Source organism: Pleuronectes platessa, chromosome 23, assembly GCF_947347685.1.
Source record: "Pleuronectes platessa chromosome 23, fPlePla1.1, whole genome shotgun sequence".
In the NCBI taxonomy this organism is placed as follows: Eukaryota; Metazoa; Chordata; class Actinopteri; order Pleuronectiformes; family Pleuronectidae; genus Pleuronectes; species Pleuronectes platessa.
Genome location: NC_070648.1, coordinates 9,563,229 through 9,586,883, shown reverse-complemented (window position 1 = coordinate 9,586,883; position 23,655 = coordinate 9,563,229). Strand labels below are relative to the sequence as shown.

Below are 23,655 nucleotides of genomic sequence, written 5' to 3'. Positions count from 1 at the left end.
GATTTAACTTGTTAGATAGAACTTGTATCTTTGATAATGTGTTCTGTAATCAACACAGAACTTGTAACTAATGTTTAAACAAATAAAAGTGGACTGATGAACCCCTGTCTCTCGTTGCAGGCTTGGAGATGCTGTCTCACTTTCCAGTGGCGGCCACATGTGTGACTGCGCTGCAGGTAAATGAGCCTGTACATCTCTAGGGCTGGGTATCGTTTTCGCATTGATTGTGCCTAATCAATATGGCTCTGGTGCATAACAGATTTGTGAAAAAGTATAAACAGAGACGGGAGATGTTTTCTTTGTCCCCCTCAGGAGGCAAATTAAGTATTTAAGCGACCACATTATTTTCTGACATGTGCACGTTTCTTATATGGTTTTGCTAAATATTAATATTAAACTGCAGATGTAGTTCCATCTGTCTAACCCTGATTTTCTTTACAGGTTGGCTGGCCAGGTCTTCTCAGCAGCTGGAAAGCCCACTGTGGTGAGAATTTATTTTCTATTTAATTACAAGTGATCAGAGTGGTGTTTTAAACATGATGATTAAACCTAAAGACAAGCATATGCCTGAATAAAGTGATGCCATCTTTTAATCTGACTACCCTGAGTTTACGTAGAATGATGTTGAATTCCAAAGCATGCAGTGCACTGACCGGTGTTTTCTGGATCAACAGGTGTGTGATCTAACTGAGGAAGGATGCGCCTTCAGCAACTTGGAGAGATTCACAATGGAGTCTTTCGGTGTGTATTTTTCTATCCCCTGCCCCTTTCTAAGAAGATGATGCAGTTCCAATGATGATTAACTTAGCTCACTTTGAACCAATGTGAAACGACACGAACAACTGAGAAACTGCATCTTTTTTATAAAAATTCTTTCTGCAACATGAATTGACTAATGCCTCTAAACAGTCCACATGCAGTGTAACTTTAAAACAAAGCAGTGATTTTTTCCTTTAGATTCTTGTAATTGAACGTTGTCTTGCATCAACAGATGATTCGGTGACTCTTCAGCATCGTGATTGTCGTGTTCCCATTGACGGTAAGATGTTAAGTCATCACTATAGAATCTATACATATTGGACTTGGTCCCAGACCGACTGAAAATGATGAGATACATTTGGAATCTCGTTCGTCTGAACTGCTGTTGAGAAATCTAAATCTGACACTTATGAAGGTCAATATTTTGCAGCATAAAACATCACAATTCTGTTCCCCCACCTTAAACAAGTTTTCTGTCTGTTACAGGTTCTGATGAAGAAAGTTCCCTCATTGAGCGAGGTGAGTCTGTCCTCTGAAAAGTGTGAAAAGGCAGGTTCACTTTTGTGTGTCAGTCAAATGCTAAGATGGCTATTAAACCGTCACATTTTTAGGTTGGAATATTAAAATCTGTTTTAATTGCTGCGAGCCTCAACGGCTGCAACCTTTGAAAACAAATCATTGTAAATTCAAGATACTATCAGTCAAGTGTTGCAAGCGGTTTCCTATGTGATGACACCCGCACACGTCTTACGCCTTTTCAATGCCAGAACCTGAAAAGGTGGACCCACTGGTGTTGCCTTGGCAATAAGGGGAAGACCCGTTGGGGTTCCAACAGTCTGACTGGAAACTGCCTTAACCTAGTGACTAAGGAATCTGGTGCGAAGTTTGTATGTAAGCAGATAATTAGAATCTGAATCTTTATTCTTTGGGAGGTGTTTCAGGCACGTCCAGTGGGGAGGAGACCTCGGGGAAGACCCAGGACTAGGTGGAGAGATTATATCTCAACACTGGCCTGGGAACGCCTCGGGATCCCCCTGTCAATGTGGCCCGGGAAAGGGAAGTCTGGGGCCCCCTGCTTGAGCTGCTCCCCCCGCGACCCGACCCCGGATAAGCGGACGAAAATGAGATGAGCTCTTTATTCCATATTTTAGGATGAAGCCCACTTGGAACAGATCGGAGTGATGACTAAGCCCGTCCCAGATGTAAGTGTCTTATCAGTGCTGTCACTTATGATGAGTAGAAGTGATGAGTTTCTGTTACCGCCCCAGTCTGATAATTCATGACTGATTGGTTTTCTCTGATCAAAAGTTGAGAAATAAAATATCTTGCCATTTAAATAAATAAAAGTGGATTGATGAACCCCTGTCTCTCGATGCAGGCTTGGAGATGCTGTCTCACTTTCCAGTGGCGGCCACATATGTGACTGTGCTGCAGGTAAATGAGCCTGTAAATCTCTAGGGCTGGGTATCGTTTTCACATTGATTGTGTCTAATCAATATGGATCTGGTGCATAACAGATTTGTGAAAGCATAAATGACGCTACATTTTTGTTGCGAGGCATTTTGGAAGTAAGCATTTAAAATGACCAATAGCTGTGAACACACAGCTTGCCTCTGTTTTAAACTATCTTTCGCCAAGTGCTTCAAGTTGGTTGCATTTCCCTTTAAATGGATTTGTGTTTAAACAAATCACAAACATGGACCTGATGTAGGAATAGCTTGCAACTGAGCTTGCGTTACATGGAGTCTACTCAGCGTAGCTAACATGTGCAACAAGATTTGAATGTAATGTTGCGTAGATGTGTGATGTTGCCTGTAAGCATGCCAGTACGAACCACCCTAACCAATAAAATAGCTCAGACAATTGAAGCATATTTAGGATTTCATAATGCTCAATCACTTGCCAGGAAAGGTTTATTTCTGCAGTGACTATGAAAAGTAAATCAATGCTAATGTATAAGTTATGGTGTGCAGTTTCCAACTTTTCTGCTACTTACAAAATTGACCTATTTCTGACCATTTTAATTGGTGTACTGTGATTGCATCGGCCTTTATTGATTGTATGACTTTGATGTTTCAGGTCACTTGACTTTTATGGCCTCATCTTTGGATTGCTGTCCTGATTGCTGGGGAATATCTGGTAAGAAGTGCTCTTTGGAAAAAATGAGATGAATTGGAAATGATGAGTTTTTGTTACCGCCCCAGTCTGAAAATTCATGACTGATTGGTTTCTCTGATCAAAGCTTTAAACTGTAACAAACATTAAGTTGTTTTTTTCTTCTATCAATTCCTAAGTTTTTGCTTATTTTGCAGAGTCCGGATTGCAACTGGACTTGGAAGGATCTGCCATGTGTTCGGCCTTCAAAATCAAATCAGTAGAACTAAAGGTTCTCTCCTGCATGAATTCTCATGTGTGTATTTAGATTTCAACCCTTGGGTTAAATCTTTTACCACACTCAGAGCAATTGGACTCTGGAGTTATTAAAGAAAAAAAAAAATATCCTGTACTCCTATGTATTGTAAAATACAGCACTTCCCAATAAAATAACTCAACTAACTCCTGCTTTTGTCTTTAATTTGGGAGAAATTCAGTGGTCTCCTGCTGTGGAAATTTTGAAGCATGTTTTTTGTTTCAGAAAACTGCAGTTCTATGTTGCTACTCCATCAGCCTGGCCTTAGATGAGGGAGCTAGACTTCAAATCCAATTTGAGCTAAAGTTATCTGAGGTGTTGAACATTCACTGCTGTAAATTTAAATCTTGTATTCGGATATTAGTTGATAGGTTTGGTGGTAGACTTACTTAGTATATCTGCATTGCTCATTAAATAAGCAAGGATCAGCTTGCTGTAAAACTAATACAGGCTTCATTGCAGAATGCTAATGATGCCTATTGTCACAGCCTTGTGTGAAATTTATTCATGAGTGGTATACCCCTGCAGGGTTCCTACGGTCATGGAATTGTAAAATGTTATTCCAGGACTGGAAAAGTGATATAACTTGTCATTTTCATTTAGAGTTTTAAATAATTAAAATGCTTTTAAAAGAAATGTGGTAAAAATGTAAGCAGGCACCCGCTGGGAAGTGTAGATTTAACCATGCTTGGCTACTAATGGAAAAGTACATGCCATGGGTTATAACAAAGACCTCCAACTATTGTCATTTAAGGTATGCTTTTGAATTCTCAATGTTGGCTTAAATACTACATTTTGTCACTTTCATGTATACGAGATTTCACAATGTTTGGCCATGGAAATTTGACTGTCATAGAAATCCATCGGTTAAAATGTGTATTTACCACGTCTGTGGTTACTTGACTTTACCTTAAAATTATGAAGTTAATTTACTTCTGGTTCTAATCGCATACATCAAACTTGACATTGGTCTGAAATGTAACTAAGCCAACAAAAACCCAGCATCAGTAACATGGATTCATGAAGAGCTTCCATATCAGATATTCAGTCTTTCCAGGTGTATTGTAACATTTCATGAGAAGCCAGTGCTAAATGTGGAGCTTATTTGGACAGAACGTGATTCATTTTATGAACTTAAAAATGAAATGGTCAAAGTGAAATGTACATCTTTTGTCATGGGATGTTGGTTGTGGTTACAAGCAGCTAAACAAACAGCATGAATTCAACACAGGTTGTGGCAGTGAGGTGCATCAGTAAAGAGGATGACCCCTTGAAAGAGATTCAAAAGAATGACCTGTATAGTGCATGAGTTACCTTTATTGTGTAGATAACATGTGAGGCAGCAACTTAGTATAAAAGGGTCATGACATTGCTTAATTTATATTATACATTTCCTCCAGGTGTCTGTATATCTAGATCATTTGTCCGATTTGAGAGTCTCCTTTTTTTTACACTGCTGCTCATGTCAGACTTCACCAAACGCAGGAGGCCACTGTGTTTTAATTGTGTCCCTGGTTTATAAACACACATTAGTCGGCAGTGAAGATTCTGGTTCAGAAAATAGACGAAAGAGAAACCGTTAACTATCAGCTAATAGAGTAAAGATCTCTGAGCATTCGCTGTCATATTGAAGGAGATGTGTTACCTTGTTGGTATGCACACAGCTAACCAGTCTCCACCAGTTTCATGTTTTCATAAACTCCATTCTAAGACACTGCAAGCTTGACATATTACACTGATACCTTTGTCTAGATTATAAAAAAAAATAGAAAAAACTGAACCCCATAAGATTCCTTCAACAGTGTCTTGATCACAGCGGTTGAGATTTGCAGGAAACAATATATATATATACACGAGAGTGAAGGGCTTTTAATTTGTTCATACCTGGACCCAGATAACGGGGAGAAATTGATGGACACATTATCCATTAAAAATGTTTTTTACAATTTTGTAGATTTAGTAAATTTTTAGACATTGTTATTCCTTGTACGGGGCTTTTATGGGAACAGTCTTCAGTGCTTTGTTAGATTTTTCAACTTCGGCAAATACCCTCTCGTAACACCAGTATTATTTACTTCACCTCTTCCTTTAAGATAAATACACTAACAATAATAATATACAATAACAGAATACGTGTGGATGTGCTGCTGTATTTCTACACAATTTCTGGCTAGTTTCTTTTTCGAAAATACTCAGCATTCACTTGTGTAGCAGCAAAAATAAAGTAAAAGTGGTTCATGTTTTTCATGCAGATATCATCTGGGATATTAATTTCCATAAAATGCGCCGTTGTTTAACCTTAGATCATTTTATGGTGTATAAATGTAGCAGGATATAAAACCCTTTAGTGCTGGTATCTGTATATTAGTATTTCACTAGGCTGCCATCTTGTGGATGTGAATAAGATTACTTTTTCTAAACGGAAATGACGCAGCACAGGATTTTTGGTAGAGAGGGAGTCAGGGGAGGGGGACGAGGTGGATGAAGGGCTGGGGGACGGGTTAGGGGAAGGAATAAAAGGACTAGAGGAGGAGCTTGCCAGCTTTCCCATGTTTAAATCACCAGCACCACTGGCTCATAGTGAGGAAAGCTCAATATGACAAAGTGATACAAAAATATTAATAATTGCACCATTTTTGCTTCCTCCATATAAACTGAGTACTGCTGGGAGGGATGCAAAATGGCTACTGCCAAATGCCTTTGAAACGGAGCTGTGGCTCGAAGAGAGACTACAGAGACGTGAGGGAAATATGTGAGTATGAGAGACGTATAGAGAGAGCTGCGAGTGTTGGGATGGACTGTCACAGCTACATAAATGTACCAGATGTAAATAAATAAAACTGTAAATATAAGCTGTGGACAGGACAGTGAGCGTGACACTGGGCATTTCAGATGTCACAGTGAATCAAAGGTTCAAGTTCACCCATCAGCAAGAAAGTCTACAGCTGCCCAGAAATGTCACTGTTCACCTGTACCGTAACTCAGAAGGCAAACGAATTTCAACAGGGATGTGGAAGCAATCTGCGGAACGGACCATGAGCCACAATCACCTTGTGTGTGGATTTCAACATAAAAATGTGTTGGATTTTTCTGTCCTGTTGCAGAAGTTGCTGTTTACCTGGTATCACTGTGCCCATATGGATCTACACCCTAATTGAATGGCTTATTCCGTTGTCGTGTAGGACAACGGAAAATCCTCCTATATAAGCTGTCCTTCTGAACCAATCCAGGAAGGATACATGGGTGGGGGAAGGAGAGGAATCTAAACATTAGCAACTGATTCACATGTGTTTCCTTAGGTGATAAGAAGACATCCACTCCTTCCTTTGATGGGTAATTAAGTAACAAAAGGTCTCACCTTATTCACGTCATAAACAGTACCGACCATAAAAACAGCTCAACTCATTTGGCGTATGTAAATACAAGTCATAAAAGTCTTCTACAAGGCTGCAGAAACTTACTATCCAAATACAAAATAGTTTGTCAACCATGTTTAATTAATTTTTCTACTACATTTCCCTCCTTTTTGTCATTTTATGACAACATATGAGAACGCACACCTACTGTAAAAACAATTCACCAGGATTTCAAAATGCATCATCATCATCACTGTAGTGTAAAGCAAACTGCCTTTGTCGTGAACGGTATGCGTCTTTAAATGGGAGGAAGGAATTATAAGAGCAGATTAAACAAACACATAACAACATCACATTCTTCGTCACTATCAAAAGGTTCTGGGGAGGAAACCCCTCAGGGAGGGGAAACACACCTTATATTGTCGTCACTGTAGATCTAATTTGTGTGTCATCTGGCGGAACAAACCATAGGGACACAGTTGGCCTTCCCCATAAGGCCCATGGAGGCTACAGTAACCAAACTGAGTATAAAGGTGCCGTGTGGGGGAGACATATGTGCGAATAGAAGTGTGACATGTTCAAACGAGCAAAAACTTTCTGTAGCTTCAAAGGAAAACAAATCATCATATCGCACAGGATGCTTGAAACCCACAAAAACAGACTGTCCTAGGAGATTGGTTTGAATGTTCCAAAAACGAAATTCGTATCAAGCGTGTCAGCGGGAGATCGCTGTCATCATTATTGAGAGAACAGTTCCTCTTCTCCACTTAGACCCAGCTGACTGGAGAGGTCAGCGTTCCATTTGTCGTCTTCTCGGCGGTGTGTGTATCATGTCATTTTCCGAAGCAACTATTAAAAACAGCTGTGCTGGTCAACACTGCCCCCTGTTCAAGGATGTTTGAAGCCATCCTTGAACAGGATGGCTTCACAGCCAGGGCAGATCGAGCAGCTGCTTTCGCTGCTGCATCTGCCCTGGCATTTCCTTGTGATACTGGGTCATTATTAGAGGTGTTAGCATCACATTTACATACAGCAACCTGTTTGGGGAGGAGGATAGCATCAAGCATCCAAGACACTAGAGCATGAGGTGCAATTGGTTTGCCTGATGTTTTAAGGAATTCTCTGTTTCCAAATCGTGCCAAAATCATGTACTACACCAAATGCATATCTACTGTCAGTGCAGATCTTAACCCTTTCCCCTTAGCCAATTTGCATGCTTCAATGAGAGCAGTGAGCTCTGCTGCCTGTGCAAACAGGGAAGCAGGAAGTGGTTGTGTAATCAATCATTTGCTGTTATCACAGAGAAACCAACTTGATTTGCTCCTGCGTCTGAATTGCAAGATGCTGATCCATCCAAAAACATTTCAAAGTCTGGATTCTGCAGTGATGTTTCCTGTAAATCTTTTCTAGGGGAACAAACTTCGGTTATTGTTACTTCACAATGATGTTCACCATCTCCTCTTGTTGGAAGAAGAGTAGCTGGGTTAAGAACATTACATCCTTTCACAGTGATATGAGCTTTTTCCAACAGAATAGCATGATGACGAAGCCTGCATGCAGCAGACAAATGAGATATCTTTTGTTCCACAAAATCAAAGACATAGCATGTGGTACCAACAGGGTGAGTGGGGAGTACCATACTAAATCCCTGGACGCCATTACAGCCTTCTCTGCCGCTGCTACAGCTCTGAGACAAGTAGGCAGGCCTGCAACAACTGGATCAAGTTTTGCTCAGAAAAATGCAACAGGTCTCTGTTTGCCCTTGGTCTGGGAGCGGCACTGATATCATCTACTCCCCCCTCTTGTCAACTGCTTGTGTGAAAGGTCGGTCAGGGTCGGGTAGTCATAAAGTCGGGTGGTTGATTGTAGGGTCAGTTTCAAGTCAGTGAAAGCTTTCTCTGCGTAATCAGTCCATATAACTTTGCCAAATGCTTGTAAGCCCATGTGCGATTGCGCTGAGGAACTCCTCGAGGACAGCATAGTTAGGTATAAATGATCTGCAATAAGAATCGATCACAGGAAATACATCACTTATTTCTTTCTAACAGTTTAGGAATCTTTGAATTACTGTTAATCTATTAGGGTAGAGGGATTTGCCCTCTGCTGTGATCACATGCCCTAAAAATGTAACTTGTTCTTTTACAAACCTATACCTTTACAAACTTATACTCTAACAAACTGCAATTTTTCAGGCTTGCCTTATGACCTTATGCAGCCAAATGTTTTAAGAGAGCTACAGAATAATTTTCACAGTATTCTTCAGTTGGAGCACAAATCATTATATTGTCAACATATCGTAAATGTGCTCTTCCTGCTGTTACCTCTAAATGAGCTCAAGCTGTCTTTTAGTGCCTGGGTGTAAATGGTCAGTGATTCACAATAGCCTTGACGAAGGCATGTGAATGTATAACTTTCTCTGTTGAACTCAAATTCAAACCAGTATTGGCTGTCTTTATCAATTTAAACACTGAAGAATGCATTTGCCAGATCAACAACAGAGAATCATTTACTATCCTTCAGAACTTGCTAAAGGATTGTCTTAATAATTTGGAACCGACGAAGCGCGTTGTTGTACTCAGCGTTGACAACTTACAAATCTTAGATGAATCGCAAATCCTCAGGTTGTGTTTTATCAAAAATACTCCTCACCGGAAAAAATCGGAATGTGCACAAGTGAATCTTTGCAAGGAACAATTACACCTGCCCTCAATAGAGACTTGAAAACGGGTGTAATACCATCGATGGCTTTCTGTTTTATTAGATATTGTCAGATCATGGTGTGATAACCACAGGTTCCATGTTTCAATTAAACCCACATCATGATTACCTTGAGCCCTTGAAATGTTGTTTGTATAATCTAAATATGCATGTGCATATTGGGCTTCTGTACGTGTGTCTGGTACCAGTTAAACAACCTTGAAAGTGTGAACAACAGATGTAAATCCTTTTCTAAACAATTTTAAAAATAGATTTTACCTAACCACAGGATCTGATATTTTTTCCCAAATGTCAGCATTGACACATTTTTGTATCCAAGGTCCCAAGTCTGGCCATTCATCATTTTTGTGTTTGACAGCAAGTCATTTGAGTGTGAACCAGGAACTTCAAAAAAGGAAAGCATCCTCTGAACATCTGCGAAGGAACTGAGAGGGTGACTACAGAAACAGCACATCTATGTTCCTTCCAGAACATGAAACTTAGTGTTAAATTATCTTTCACACAACTTTCTCTAAACCCTCTTTTCTCAAAACCTGCATCTCTCCCTTTGTGTTTGAGTACAGTGTACATCTTTTGGATGTTCTTAGTGTGACTGAATGTGCCTTGTCCACTAGATCAGTGTTGATCGATGTGACAACAGATGAACAGAGCTTCCATTCATACTCATTTAACAGTGAAACAGCATTACACTTAATGCACGTGTAAATCTGTGGTGGATAAAGATCAGCCGTTCGGATCACTATGACTCCTGATGGGGTGGAAACTATAAAAATATCCTAAAGACACTTTACATCTCTTCACATCATGTTAATTTGAATATTATGCCTCATATTATATTATATTATAATATCACCTCATATTAAGGGAGTCATGAATTTTTAACCACGGTGTTTCCTGAATCTAACACAGATCTAACAACTCATTCGCTCATTTTAGGATGTGTGTCAAACATATCACTCTTGGTGACTGAATGTGTTGCTCCTAAAACTTACGAACATATACGTCTCATTCATTTTTAACACATGTTCCTATCAGTAGTTTGTCTTTCTTCTCGGATAAGTGTTTGTGTTGGTGTGATGCATTCACCCTCTTGATGTGTGATGTGTTCCTCACGGCCTCGTTCTGTGTTCAAAGCTGCTGGTTCCTCCCTCTCCTCCATCCCCGCCTCGGTTCAATCGCCTTGTAAAGTTGCTGTTTCTTCTGCAATTTTTTTAGTTTTGCCCAATGTCCCTTCTCTCCACAGAGAAATCAAATGTCCCAATCATCATTCCACGTGCCGTCTCCTCTCCTTCCTTGAAATCCTCTTCTTCTGCATCCGCGATGTACCTGTGAACATTGTCAGTGAGGCTTTATGCAGATCAGTGTCTTATTTCTTCTTCACATGAACTGTATGTGTTTTTATTAAGCTCTTCCTGAGTCCCACTTCATGCCTGTACGTTTTAACAGGCTGGCAACATCAGGTCACTTCAACAATTCGCGATTTGGGCTGGATCTTGTCCCAGTCCATATTGTCTGCTTGTCTGGTGCAAGGTGAAGAGAGGAGTTGCGGGTCTGGAACGTTATTAGCTGGAAAAGGTTGTTGTTTAGGAGCCTGGGCTCCTGGCTGTGTAACATCCGCTTCTGGTGGAACTTGATGTTGTTCTGGTTGTCTTCTTGTCGGCGGGGAACAGTCGAGGTTGGAGACCTGCATTTTGAGACACTGAGACATTTGTGAGGTGTTATCTGTCCCTGCCAGTGTGTGTTTTCTGTCCCTTTGATGCAATTCTCTTTCTAACCACATTCCTTGCACGAAAAACTCCCCCCAGCTGGAAACCCACATTCACTCATCCATACTTGTATCAGACTAAGTACAGTGTCACCACAGTTCCTTCGCATGAAGTTCACATAAGGATTACTCAGTTCAGTTCCATTATTCTTTAATGTTGAGATAAATTTAATGTTGAGTCGTTGTGTGCTTTTGCTAAAACGATGTCAGACAAAGTAGTTTTCTCTGGCCCGCTCCCTAATACAACAGGTGACGACATGTTTAGCCGCATGTTGTCTTTTAACCGCTGGCTGTCAAGGTGGTGTCCTGTAAACGGTGTGGGCTTTATAGATAATTGGCTAACTTTTTTGAGAAAACCTGGTCTTGTTAGGAGAGAAGGCGTTCATCCCACTTGGGATGGAGCAGCTCTCTTATCTAGGAATATTACTCAGTCTATTACATGACAACCCATAGTTGGGACCAGGAAGCAGAGCTGCAGTGCTAAACACTCCTCTGCGCTCCCTCTGGATCAGTCACACAACCCCATAGAGATTGTGTCTGTTCACCGTCCGATTAAATTATTGAAATTAAACAATAAAAGAGCGAGAACTCCACACAAAAATTTAATACAAATTAAAACAACCTCTGAAACAATACAGGAAACCCAGACTTTTAAATGTGGTCTTTTAAACATTAGATCACTGGAAAAAAAGGCTCTTTTAGTTAATGAAATAGTCTCCAATTACAACATAGATTTATTGTCCCTCACTGAGACGTGGCTGCATCCTGATGAATATGTCAGTCTAAATGAATCTACTCCCCCCAGTCATATCAATTCACAGGTTCCTAGAGAAATTGGGCGAGGAGGTGGAGTTGCTGCTATTTTTAACTCCAGTCTATCAATTAATCCTAAACCTAAACTCAGCTACAAATCATTTGAATGTCTGGTTCTTAGTCTTCCACGCCAATCCAGGAACCACCAACAGCCAATCATATTTGCCGTAGTTTACTGTGCTCCCAGGGCTTATACTGAATTTTTAAAGGAATTCCCTGAGTTTTTATCAAACTTAGTCCTAAAGACCGATAAAATTATTATTGTTGGTGACTTTAATATTCATGTTGATAATAATAAAGATTGCCTTAGCGTAGCATTTATTTCAATACTAGACTCTATTGGTTTCAGTCAGTGTGTGCACAAACCTACTCATTGTGGTAACCACACACTTGACCTTGTATTATCGTACGGTGTCGGAATTGAAAATTTAACAGTACTTCCGCGCAATCCAGTTCTATCAGACCATAATTTAATAACCTTTGATTTTTCAATAACTGAATATATGCCACTAATAAAAAATTCATTTTCTAGATGTCTACCTGATAGTGCTGTAGCTAAATTTAAGGAAATAATCCCAATTACATTTAAACCCGTATTAGCAGTAGATATAAACAACAAATTCTTTAAAACCCTGAGCTCCATTGAGATCGACCACCTCGTCGATAGCTCTGCAGACTCATTACGATTAACATTAGACTCAATAGCGCCTCTAAAAAAGAAAAATGTCAAACAAAGTGTGGCATTCGACGTTCGAGGGACCAATAAGATGAAGTTTTAGTTGAACTAGTGACAAGTTGCCCACAACGCCACCCCAGGAATTTCACCTGGAGAGTTAGATTAACCTTAAAGTTAAAGCACACAAGTTCGTTACTAATGAAAGCTTGAGACTGGGTCCAGCATACAATTTCAATTCCTTTTAATTAATATATATAATCTTTAAACATGACTTCGCAATAAAATATGTTCACCCAACCACACTAAAGCGAACACACACACACACACAACACAAAATACAAGAAAGGGAGGGCAAATAACTAAATGGGGTTTAAATCAGGGTTAAATCACTTCAACCCACAACTTGATAAATCCAAATAAATAGGTAAAGCAATTAAGCCAAACCAAAATAACTAAGAAAACGAATTAAACCAAAAACATGCAAAGCAAACCACAAAACACAAATAATATCATCAATAAGATCAGTTAGAAGTCGGTTAACTGAATAGATTAAGATGAGACTGAGGATGAGGCAGCAGTCACCATACTCGGTGGCAGGTACAGCACAGTAGGAGATGCAGAGTAGGATGGATGTGTTGGCTATATAAGCCAGTGGGCAAAACAGCAGCCGGCCAACAGCAGCGTGAAGAGGGGGGGAAACGTGCTGGCAGAAACCGCCCACACACACGTCAACCCGTCAGGAGTTGAATGAACATCAAAGGGGAGGAAGGGGATCACTTGCGTCGAGCAGCACAATTACGTGCAACTCGATCGATCAGCTGATCGCTCCCCGCTGCAACCGGCAGAGGAGGAAAACACTCGCATGCCCTACAATTGGGGCCGATACGGGAGAAGGAAGACCCGGCCAATGAACTGCCTGAGGGATGGAAGCCAATGTTGAGGACTTGTGCAAAGTTTAGAAGGTACACAGACGCAAACAACTACTACATACCAAACAACGGCGAGCTGCACGACCCAGCTAAAAAAAGGCGATCAGGTGAGGCGGCCAGGTGCGGTGATAACAGGAGGCGGGCAGTCTGGAGCTCCAAGGCAAGAGGGCTCCCAGTGCACAACCACTCACCTTTATAGGCAGCGCAACCAACCGTGATAGGCCGGTACTGCAGCACTAATTAAAGGCCCATCCTGCTACAATAGTAAATTAGCTCCGTGGTATAATTCCCAGACAAATGAGTTAAAACAATTATCAAGAAAACTAGAGAGGAAGTGGCGCTCCCGCAACAATGTTGAAAATCTAATAGATTGGAAGAATAGTGTTAAAGAATATAAAAAGGCTCTCCACAAAGCAAGAGCCGCCTACTATTCAAAACTAATAGAAGAGAATAAAAACAACCCCAGGTTTCTCTTCAGCACTGTAGCCAGGCTGACAGAGAGTCACACCTCCACCGAACCCAGTATTCCTCGATCCCTAAATATGGAATATCTTTATGACCTTTTTTAATGATAAAATTCAAACCATTAGAAATAAAATCAACCATCTCCTGCCCTCAATTGGCACTAATACCCTCCCAACAACAGAGATCTCAGAAACGGCTGAGAATCCTACCCATTACTTAGACAGCTTCTCTCTGATCACCCGTGATCAGAGAGAAGCTAATTAATCTCAGGTTCTAAACCAACAACCTTTATTTTAGATCCCATTCCTACCAAATTACTTAAAGAAATTCTGCCCCTAATTGATAGTTCGTTACTTAACATTATCAATCTGTCATTATCATCAGGTTATGTACCATAGTCTTTTAAAATAGCTGTCATCAAACCCCTACTCAAAAAACCCACACTAGACCCAGAGGTTTTAGCCAATTACAGACCAATATCTAATCTCCCCTTCATCTCTAAAATCTTAGAAAAAGTTGTTGCCAATCAGCTGTGTGAGTTTCTCCGGGAAAATAATATATATGAAGACTTTCAATCGGGGTTTAGAGCCAATCACAGTACAGAGACAGCCTTGGCAAAAGTCACTAATGACCTTTTAATAGCCTCAGATCAGGGATTTGTGTCTGTCCTTGTTCTTTTAGATCTCAGTGCAGCATTCGACACGATTGACCATCAAATTTTATTACAAAGACTCAAACATTTAATTAACATTAATGGAACCGCCCTTAACTGGTTTAAATCGTATTTTTCTGATCGCTCCCAATTTGTGCAAATTAATGATGAGTCATCTGTGCGCACCAAAGTTAACCATGGTGTTCCACAGGGCTCTGTGCTCGGCCCAATTTTATTCTCATTATATATGCTTCCACTAGGAAACATTATCAGGACACACTCGGTAAATTTCCACTGCTATGCGGATGACACCCAGTTATATTTGTCAATAAAACCTGAACAAAGTAATCAATTAACTAAACTTCGAACATGTCTCAAGGACATAAAAACCTGGATGACCCGCAATTTTCTCTTATTAAACTCAGACAAAACAGAGATTATATAATACTTGGCCCCAAACACCTTAGAGATGCATTATCTAATGATATAGCTGCGCTAGACGACATTGCCCTTGCTTCCAATGAAACAGTCAGGAACTTGGGAGTGATCTTCGATCCTGATTTATCCTTTAATAGTCACTTAAAACAAATTTCTAGGACCGCTTTTTTCCACTTGCATAATATTTCAAAAATTAGACATGTCCTTTCCCAAAAAGATGCAGAAAAACTAGTCCACGCCTTTGTTACCTCGAGACTGGACTATTGTAATTCATTATTATCAGGCTCCAGCAGTAAGTCGTTAAAGACTCTACAGCTTGTCCAAAATGCCGCAGCACGTGTCCTGACGAGAACAAAGAGAAGAGAGCACATTTCTCCAGTATTAGCATCGCTACACTGGCTTCCAGTTAAATCTAGAATAGAATTTAAAATTCTCCTCCTCACCTTCAAGGCCCTTAATAATATAGCGCCTTTTTACCTTAAAGAGCTGTTAGTACCTTATAAACCCGCTAGAGCACTCCGCTCCCAGAATTCAAGCCTACTTGTCGTCCCTAAATTCTCTAAAAGTAGAGTAGGAGCCAGAGCTTTTAGCCACCAAGCCCCTCGGCTGTGGAATCATCTACCACTTTCAGTTCGGGAGGCAGACACCATCTTTTCGTTTAAAAGTAGGCTCAAAACCTTCCTTTTTGATAAAGCTTATAGTTAGAGCTAATTAGTGCGCCAGAACGTTACTTGTTCTATTTTATGACAGATGACACACAGAGCTTCTCTTTCCAGCTTCTCCTTCCTCTTCTCCATCCCTATCCCCCTTCCCCGGAATCCCTTTGCTTTATCACCCGCAGATCCAGGGCCTCTGTGGCCGCACCATGGATTGCAGATGGTGGATCGCGCACCTGGGGTCGCGGTGTTGGATCCAGTGTGGCGGATTCTGAGTCATGTGGGCTGATCGTGGTGCTGGTGGCGGACCCTGTGTCGCGTTGGCATTGGGCACGGGCGGTGGACCAGGACAGCGGTGGTGGCTCGTGATGGGTCCTGGTGGGCGGCGGTGGACGGTGACTGAGGACTGGAGTGGCGTCTGGTCTGGATGGTGGATCGTGGTCCTGCTGGTGGCTGAGCATGGACTGTGCTTGCAGCGGGACTGCTTGGCATGTCATGTTGGGGTTGTCCTTCGGGATGTCTACCCTCATCAAATGCTGCTAGAGACTTTGATTATTGATGATGTTTTCCTGCACGTGGCATCTATTGCACTTCTGTCCGTCCTGGGAGAGGGATCCCTCACATGTGGCTCTCTCTGAGGTTTCTACATATTTTTACCCTGTTAAAAGGGTTTTTAGTAGTTTTTCCTTACTCTTGCTGAGGGTTAAGGACAGAGGATGTCACACCCTGTTAAAGCCCTATGAGATGAATTGTAATTTGTGAATATGGGCTATACAAATAAAATTTGATTGATTGATTATCCAAATCTTATTTTCTCATTTACCTATATAAAGAATTTTTTAAAATTTTTTATTTAAGTATTAGTTACCTTAAGTCTTCATCAATCTCCTAAACGCTTTCTTAAGGAGCAAATATGAAACCTAGTAATATAAACATCATCAAAATAATGTAATACCTCCTATATTATATTCAATAGTAATTTCCTCTTGTAATACTTGGTTACTGTTAGTTTCTCAATTCATCTTTTAAATACACTTTCAAATATCCTGCCTCACCAACACAAATCATAGTGCCTTAAAGAAGTTCTCTACATAGCGCGCTTTTCGAGACTTGTTTCACACAATGCAAATACAATTCAGTATTATGTCCTCTCTGTGGTTGTGTTATTTAACAAACTCGTTCTTAAAGGTACCTCGTCAGTCTGCCTTCCAGGTTTTTTCTAAACCTTGGTTAAAAATTTACAGGGCTTTCACCTGTCTTGAGGATCCCGTTCCTCTTAGACCAACTTCTCCATAACACTATGTTTTGCTTGCGATCCCACTTCTGACACCAAATTGTGATGGAAATCTGGAGATACTAGAGGCTGGAAACCACAACGTTATCTACTTGTATTTAATAAGGGGCTTTCTGCAGAAAGGATCAACACAGGGAAACCACAAGGGTCCCAGAGTGAGGATGAAGAACAGTCAAAAACACAGATCTTATATAGGAGGATTTAGGGCTGTCCTTCTGAACCAATCCAGGAAGGATACATGGGTGGGGGAAGGAGAGGAATCTAAACATTAGCAACTAATTCACATGTGTTTCCTTAGGTGATAAGAAGACATCCACTCCTTCCTTTGATGGATAATTAAGTAACAAAAGGTCTCACCTTATTCACGTCATAAACAGTACCGACCATAAAACAGCTCAACTCATTTGGCGTATGTAAATACAAGTCATAAAAGTCTTCTACAAGACTGCAGAAACTTACTATCCAAATACAAAATAGTTTGTCAACCATGTTTAGTTAATTTTTCTACTACACACTCTAGTCCAGGGGTCTTCAACTAAAATGGGTCCAGACATCAACCCTCCTCCCCTTCTGGGGTCCGGATAATTAGAGACATACAAATATGGGCTCTGACTAAATCATCTTAATTTACATTTTTATTGCACAAGGTTGCTTTTGTAATAATACAAAATCAAACACAATTTGTCAAAAATACAATGCCTATTCTGGACAAACATGAATTTGCATATAGGCCTACATTATTTTTAACCATCAAAGATGCGACATCCTCAAAGGTTGAACTGAACGACTCAGTGTCGTTCTCAAACAGGAATGTCAATGTAAAAGAATGTCATTTTTGAACGGTATTTGGACTTGATAATGTTGAGTGTTTTTTCAAGTGAATGCAATACGCTTCCTCATTCTTCTGTTGATTTTTTTTAATCTTGCCATTGAAATAGGCCATTACTTCTCCGAATGACTTCCTGACTTTAATGCTGTGTCTGTGAATTGTTGTCGCTTCATACAAAAAACGATTGTCTGCTCTTGGCTGAGCAGTGACTGCTGTGGTTTTTGTGCTTATTGGTTTCATAGAGAGGAGTGAAGTTCTCATGACTTCCTCTCAACCATCAAGCAATTCATCTGGCTTTCTGTAGCCAAACAGCTTAAAGTCAGTTTCATAGAGCTTGTACAGCTTCATCCTTTCCACTAGAGGCACTTTTCTGAACCAGCCTGACAAATACTCAGGAGTTGTAATGTTGACATAGGAAGGAGGGAACTTAATGTCGTTCTGCAGCTTTAAGGTGTTCAGTAGCTGTTCAGCATCCTCCTGTAGAGTCTCCTGATGGCCAATGAAATCATACCTGAGAAATAAAACCAACCAGTATCAACCTTTAGGTAAATTTACATCAACATTGCAGAGAACAGGATCGTTGCAGCATTCAAAATGTCCTTACTGTATGAGGCAGGGGTGGCACAGACGATGCATCTGCCTCCAGTGAGGATCAAAGGGCAGATTCTGCTCAGTCTGTGGGTCCAGAAGATATTGAATAAAGTTGTAAAATGTAATGCGTGGTGGATAAGGCGTGTGGTCGTAGAGAAGCTGGATGTGTTGGCTGAGGGGGTTATAGTAGTAGTCGTTCTTCGAATCTTCGAATTTGTCTCGGAAGGCGGAGATGAGACGGACGAACGGGTCCCGTACAAACAGGAATTTGGTGTAGTGCTTCAGATTTGCCTGTGGTTAACAAATACAATACACATGAACACTCTGCCATACTAACTGTGTTGAAACTGAATCAACTCATAGCGAGACAAACTTTTGGTTTGTAAGTTTAAACTAGAGCTGTGAAAAATAACGCGTTAACGCGTTATGATTAAAATACAGGATTAATTCGTTTTTTTTTTTTAACGCATTTAACGCATGCGCAGAAGGACCTTCCAATTCCGCCGCCTCTGCACTAGTCGCCGCTCTAATGCAGTCACGCCGGGTTCACACCGGACGCGGAAGCGACGCCGAAGTGAGGCGTAAGCGCAGCGCCAATCCTCTGGCTCCCATCCACTCCCATGTTAAACCGCTGATATAAATGACCAAATATGCATCCCATACTTTGTATTCACGTTCTGTTGTCTTGGAGTTTTAATTTTACCACTTTTACCAACCACATTATTAAATGTCCCCCTCTGCCAATCCACTAAAGCCACACAAGCAGTCATAAAGATAAAAAAGAGAGGGGGGGGGGGGGGGGGGGGGGCTACGTATTCTCCACATAGGCTTGAGTGGAGAATACGTAATTTACCCTCGACACCCGAACTTTTACCGGAGCTAACAGCGGAGAAGTTCTTCAACATGGATGATATTAAATTAATCATTGAAGTGGAGGAGTAACTTGAGTTGTTGATTCTCAGCATATGTTGTATAAAGACAACACCAAAAAAGACACATGTTGGGATGCTGTTGCAGTTAATGTTGGAGCAACAAGTAAGTATATGCTTGAAAAAAATGATTAAATGCCGATTTTACTACAGGCTGATAACAGCAGCAGTATGTGATATTATTAGTAATGCGCGGCGCTTCGGCGTCGCTACCGCGTCCGGTGTGAACCCGGCGTCAGACGGCAGCTGCCATTCAAACAAACAAACAACATGGATAATTCGGATGAACCTGAGGACCTTCTGGACGGGAAGATCGTGTTCCAAAAAAACAAAGATCGAACATTCAGTAAAACCAAGGTGATATGCACACTCTGCGAGAAGACGTTATCGTTTCACCGTAGCAATACCCGCCTAACCACCGCAACGCGAAGCATGTGTTGGTCGGCGAGGGGCGTTCAAGTGGAATGCGCCAAACCAGACTCACTCGCCGGACACATTGTGCAAAAGAAGCGGTCAGCTTTACTGTCAGAGAATTTGAACAAGTTAGTTTGCCTCACCAACTGGCTAAAGACCGAGTAGCTAAGAGGGCCTTTAGAGGCATTAGATTGTATCATGGTGTGGTTAATGGTTGTGTGACAAAAAATATAAAAAATGTCAACCATCCTATGGCTAAGAAGCTCAAATAATTTCTGTTTAATTAAAAAAAAAAAGTTTTATTCAACCACACAATGGCTAAGGAACCCGAATTCTGTTTAGGATGAAGATTATATTAATGTTCCATATGGAAAAGCAATGATAACTGCTGAAGAACTGCTGAGTTGCAGCACAAAAGAAAAGTTAAATGTCATAAATCTTGTTTTCACAAAAATATTCCGAAAAAATCGGTAATGTGATTAATCATGATTAATCCATAGAAACCTGTGATTAATTTGATTAAAAATTTTAATCATTTCACAGCCCTAGTTTAAACATACTTCTCAGGTCACCATATGGACTCACCTTCCTCTCTATTCTTGGGTAGCTGCTTAAAAGACGTAAGTTGCCAAAGCCATGAACGTACTGATCATATATGGAACTAGGGTCCTGGTATGGCTCCCCATGTTTCAGTACATACATCACCCTCTTCCAGTTGGTACATGCAACCTGAGAGACAAAGTGTACAGCCAGCGGGGCATTTAGCTATAAAGTATGTTCCTAAACAATCTTGTGTGCTGTGTGTTCATGTCCGTGTCACCTTGGGAATGTAACAGTAGATGATGCCGTGCTTGTCATCCACAACGAGGTTCTCCAGCTCACTGTCACTCAAGTCTTCAAGACTGCGTTTCCCCTTAGAAATGCTCTCTTTGTCATTTTCACAGATTTCTTTTAGCAGCTGTTTTCTCCCTTCCTGTAAGTTATGCATCCTTTCAGCTGTGATAAGAAGAAGCAGAAGATACATTCAGTCATCCAAAGTGTTTAGTGCTAAAAATAGCTTTAGCATTGAATTCTTACTCAAAGAGAAAATAGGTGCGGCCAAAACAAAGCCAAAGGGCAAATATCTCTCTTGGTGAAAGCCTCAGTCAGGTAAAGAAATGTAATACATGATAATCCAAAAGTAATCAGAGCTGAGGTCACATGTGCACCATCTACCAGTCCATGTACTAATACCCATTTCATAGGCAGTGGAGAGCAAAATGCAAACAATGATTAAAATGAACAAAATGCATTTTTAAACCAAGAGCAGGATGCAGCAGGAACAGTGAGAAACTAACAAACACACATTTTACCTCTTTTTCGATAGAACCTGTCCCATCCGTAAACGGACATGATGAGAAAAATCGATCCAAGAAATATAAGGGTCCGCAGCATTCCTCTGCATAGTGCCATGGCAGCTGGATATAGTGAATGTCAGTGTACGCTAACGAATGTTGTTGCGTGTTCGTTTATCCTGAATATGAGAAGAGCTGGTCTTGGTTTGGTTCAATCAAGTATTTATTTAGAAGCAATGAAAAGGTATGAAAAGTTACAATAAAGCAATTGACACCCATAGCACAGCCCCGGCACTCTAGCAGCACTGGAGAGTCACAAGTCGCATCAAACAGACGGCGTCTGTAATATTTTATAACAGTAGGTATAATGTGATTGGTCAATAAGGAAGGGGAGTCGAGACTTGGTTCTTCCTTGATGGTGCACAGGCGTAGTCATATCCTTATTCCAATAACACCCTTTTTTCATTGGAATAAGGATATGACGAGCAGCCACTCCCAATCTCACTCCTCCTGGGATATTTGCTTGGCAAAATCTTCAGTTCAAGCCTTGACTCGGCTGAGGCCTTGTGGGTCAGTGTTGTTGTTCATTGGAGTTCTCTATCGGCTGTGTGTTCTGCTTGTGGAAACATTTGAATCCTCTAAACCAGGGGTGTCAAACATACGGGCCGATTTATTCGTTAAATCATCATCGTATCAGGCCAGCATGAAATAACAGGAGCGGAAAATGTGTGTGTGTGTCTCCAGACAGCAAACACAGACACACAGGCCCCGGGGCTCCGCCCCCACTCACTCACTTAGAGACACACACGAGATCAGAGCTCGTCCCCTAGAAGCAGCCGGTCAGGGACAAACAAGACACAGTGTTCAAAAACCAAGTTGAAAAGAAAATACGATGAAGCCTGTCTTGCTCTTGGGTTCACAGTGAATGAAGGAGGACATGAGGAGAGACCAGTGTGGATTTTAGGTCTGAAAACTCTGGCAACTAACAGTATGAGACCCAACAAATTAATAAGACACTTAGAAACATTACAACCCAGTCACAAGCATGTGTTATTTTTGGTTGAGCTTTATCATCGTTGAAACAAAGTGATTATAATTTAATAAATTTTTTCTCTATTTTTGAAAAAGTACATACTGATGGAGGAATGTAGTGATAAATGTCACCAAAAGTACTTCAATTAAGTTGAATTTAAGCAAAGTTGAAACAGATTAACAGAAATAAATGTTGCATGTTTTAATATATCTGTTTCCTACCGTCATTGTTGTGGAAATCATTGTTAATAATTAATGATTAACATTGACGTGATCTCTTCACATATGATATTATTATTATTAAAAGGTGATCTTTGTTGTTCAGGAAGTTTGTATCAAACAAGTATCCCTTCATACTACTCAGTATCTTTGAAGTAGCTCTCAGTTTCCAAAAGGTTGGTGACCCCTGCAATAGACCATTGGTTCCCAAACTGGGGTACGGGGTACGCGAAGTGGTTCACGGGGTACGCGGTGGTGTGCACGGAGCCCCGGGGGGCTGGAATCCAACCTCAGCCGGCTCTCACCTTTAACTTTCAATGCTTGCGTCAGATTCCTAGGTCAGTGTTCCAAGACGGGTCGGACCCCACCGTTACGTTGGTTTCATGTCGGTATCCGCCGCCGCCACGCCCCCCCCCCCCCCCCCCCCCCCCCCCCACCCTGAGTGATGCGACGTCATCCAGGGCGGAGGGGAGCGTGGCCTGGCCCACTTGAGCTCATAGTGGGCAGTTTGTGGCCCCACAACTAAAATGAGTTTGACACCCCTGCTCTAAACCAAAGAAATCACAGGTCTGTACCCAGTGTTGTGCAGGAACGAGTTCAAAAGAACGCTTTCAACACGTTCATTTTTATGAGAACGATGAACTGGACGCAACTTAATGACAAATAATAACTTTAAAGGGTGAACACGTTCATATTGTAGCGTGCCCGGCTGAATGAGGGTCAGATTCTTTTTCACTGATGGTTCACATTCCTTTATTTCCTTTCCATACATGCCATGATATATGAACACACCATTAGAACTTGTGCCTTTCTCAGCCCGGTGCAAAAAAACCCAAATGGGAATACTTTTCCTGCAACAGCAAGGCACACCTGCCGGTAGCGATCTTTTCCGTAATTTTCAGGAAGTGCCTTTTCAAAATAATAGAAACCATTTAAAAATAAATGCATCAAAAACCAATAGGGCATTAATAGGTCATTTTACATATATTATCTGAGGTCTAGCTAAAACGTTACGGAATGTTTTCCTTCTCCTGAGGAGAGACTCTGTCTAAATTGAATGCTTGCACCATGTCGTTGCTCAGTGCTCGTGAAATTTCTGCAATATAGCCCAGTGATTGTCAAACTGTGTGGCGCGCCCGAAAAGGTGGGGCGCGCAACCGGGAGGGGGAAATGTGGGTGAAACGTGCCTTTTAATTTAAACATATACAAAACAACTTAAAACAAATTACGTTCAGAGTCGATTTCTGTATTAATTCATTTATTTCCTTTTTTATTTATTTATTTATTTCTGTATTTATTTATACATTTATTTATTTATTTATTTTTACTTAAGTCATGTATGGTCCTCCATAGTTTTCAGCTTGTCTGACATCATC

The 23,655-nt window shown here is 40.9% G+C and overlaps 1 protein-coding gene and 5 non-coding genes across 6 annotated transcripts; 5 read left to right on the top strand and 1 right to left on the bottom strand.

Annotated features, from left to right (window-relative positions):
- Positions 1 to 787: 787 nt before the first annotated feature.
- LOC128430700 (small nucleolar RNA SNORD29) lies at positions 788 to 851 on the top strand. Its single transcript, XR_008334056.1, has one exon. It is a non-coding gene; the product is annotated as a small nucleolar RNA SNORD29 (small nucleolar RNA).
- Positions 852 to 1,099: 248 nt separating this feature from the next.
- On the top strand, positions 1,100 to 1,168 carry LOC128430704 (small nucleolar RNA SNORD30). Its single transcript, XR_008334060.1, has one exon. It is a non-coding gene; the product is annotated as a small nucleolar RNA SNORD30 (small nucleolar RNA).
- Positions 1,169 to 1,480: 312 nt separating this feature from the next.
- LOC128430711 (small nucleolar RNA SNORD22) lies at positions 1,481 to 1,604 on the top strand. Its single transcript, XR_008334066.1, has one exon. It is a non-coding gene; the product is annotated as a small nucleolar RNA SNORD22 (small nucleolar RNA).
- A 390-nt stretch (positions 1,605 to 1,994) lies between these two features.
- On the top strand, positions 1,995 to 2,066 carry LOC128430705 (small nucleolar RNA SNORD31). The gene has a single exon (XR_008334061.1). It is a non-coding gene; the product is annotated as a small nucleolar RNA SNORD31 (small nucleolar RNA).
- Positions 2,067 to 2,930: 864 nt separating this feature from the next.
- Positions 2,931 to 3,000, top strand: LOC128430709 (small nucleolar RNA SNORD31). Its single transcript, XR_008334064.1, has one exon. It is a non-coding gene; the product is annotated as a small nucleolar RNA SNORD31 (small nucleolar RNA).
- Positions 3,001 to 17,551: 14,551 nt separating this feature from the next.
- LOC128430006 (carbohydrate sulfotransferase 12) lies at positions 17,552 to 21,338 on the bottom strand. Its single transcript, XM_053415913.1, has 5 exons — positions 21,047 to 21,338; positions 20,515 to 20,690; positions 20,280 to 20,423; positions 18,365 to 18,642; positions 17,552 to 18,271 (listed from the first exon to the last, which is right to left on the bottom strand). The coding sequence occupies exons 1-5, from the start codon at positions 21,144 to 21,146 to the stop codon at positions 18,031 to 18,033; spliced, it is 939 nt and encodes a 312-aa protein (XP_053271888.1). The 5' UTR covers positions 21,147 to 21,338; the 3' UTR covers positions 17,552 to 18,030.
- Between the last annotated feature and the right edge of the window lie 2,317 nt (positions 21,339 to 23,655).

Bases quoted from the DNA above. Each gene is read 5' to 3' on its own strand.
- LOC128430006 (XM_053415913.1), bottom strand. From the start codon at position 21,146: ATGGCACTATGCAGAGGAATGCTGCGGACCCTTATATTTCTTGGATCG. The intron at 20,691-21,046 runs GTAAAATGTGTG...TTCTTATCACAG, and splicing joins CAGGTTCTATCGAAAAAGAG to CTGAAAGGATGCATAACTTA. The intron at 18,643-20,279 runs GTGAGTCCATAT...TGTTAACCACAG, and splicing joins ACCCAAGAATAGAGAGGAAG to GCAAATCTGAAGCACTACAC.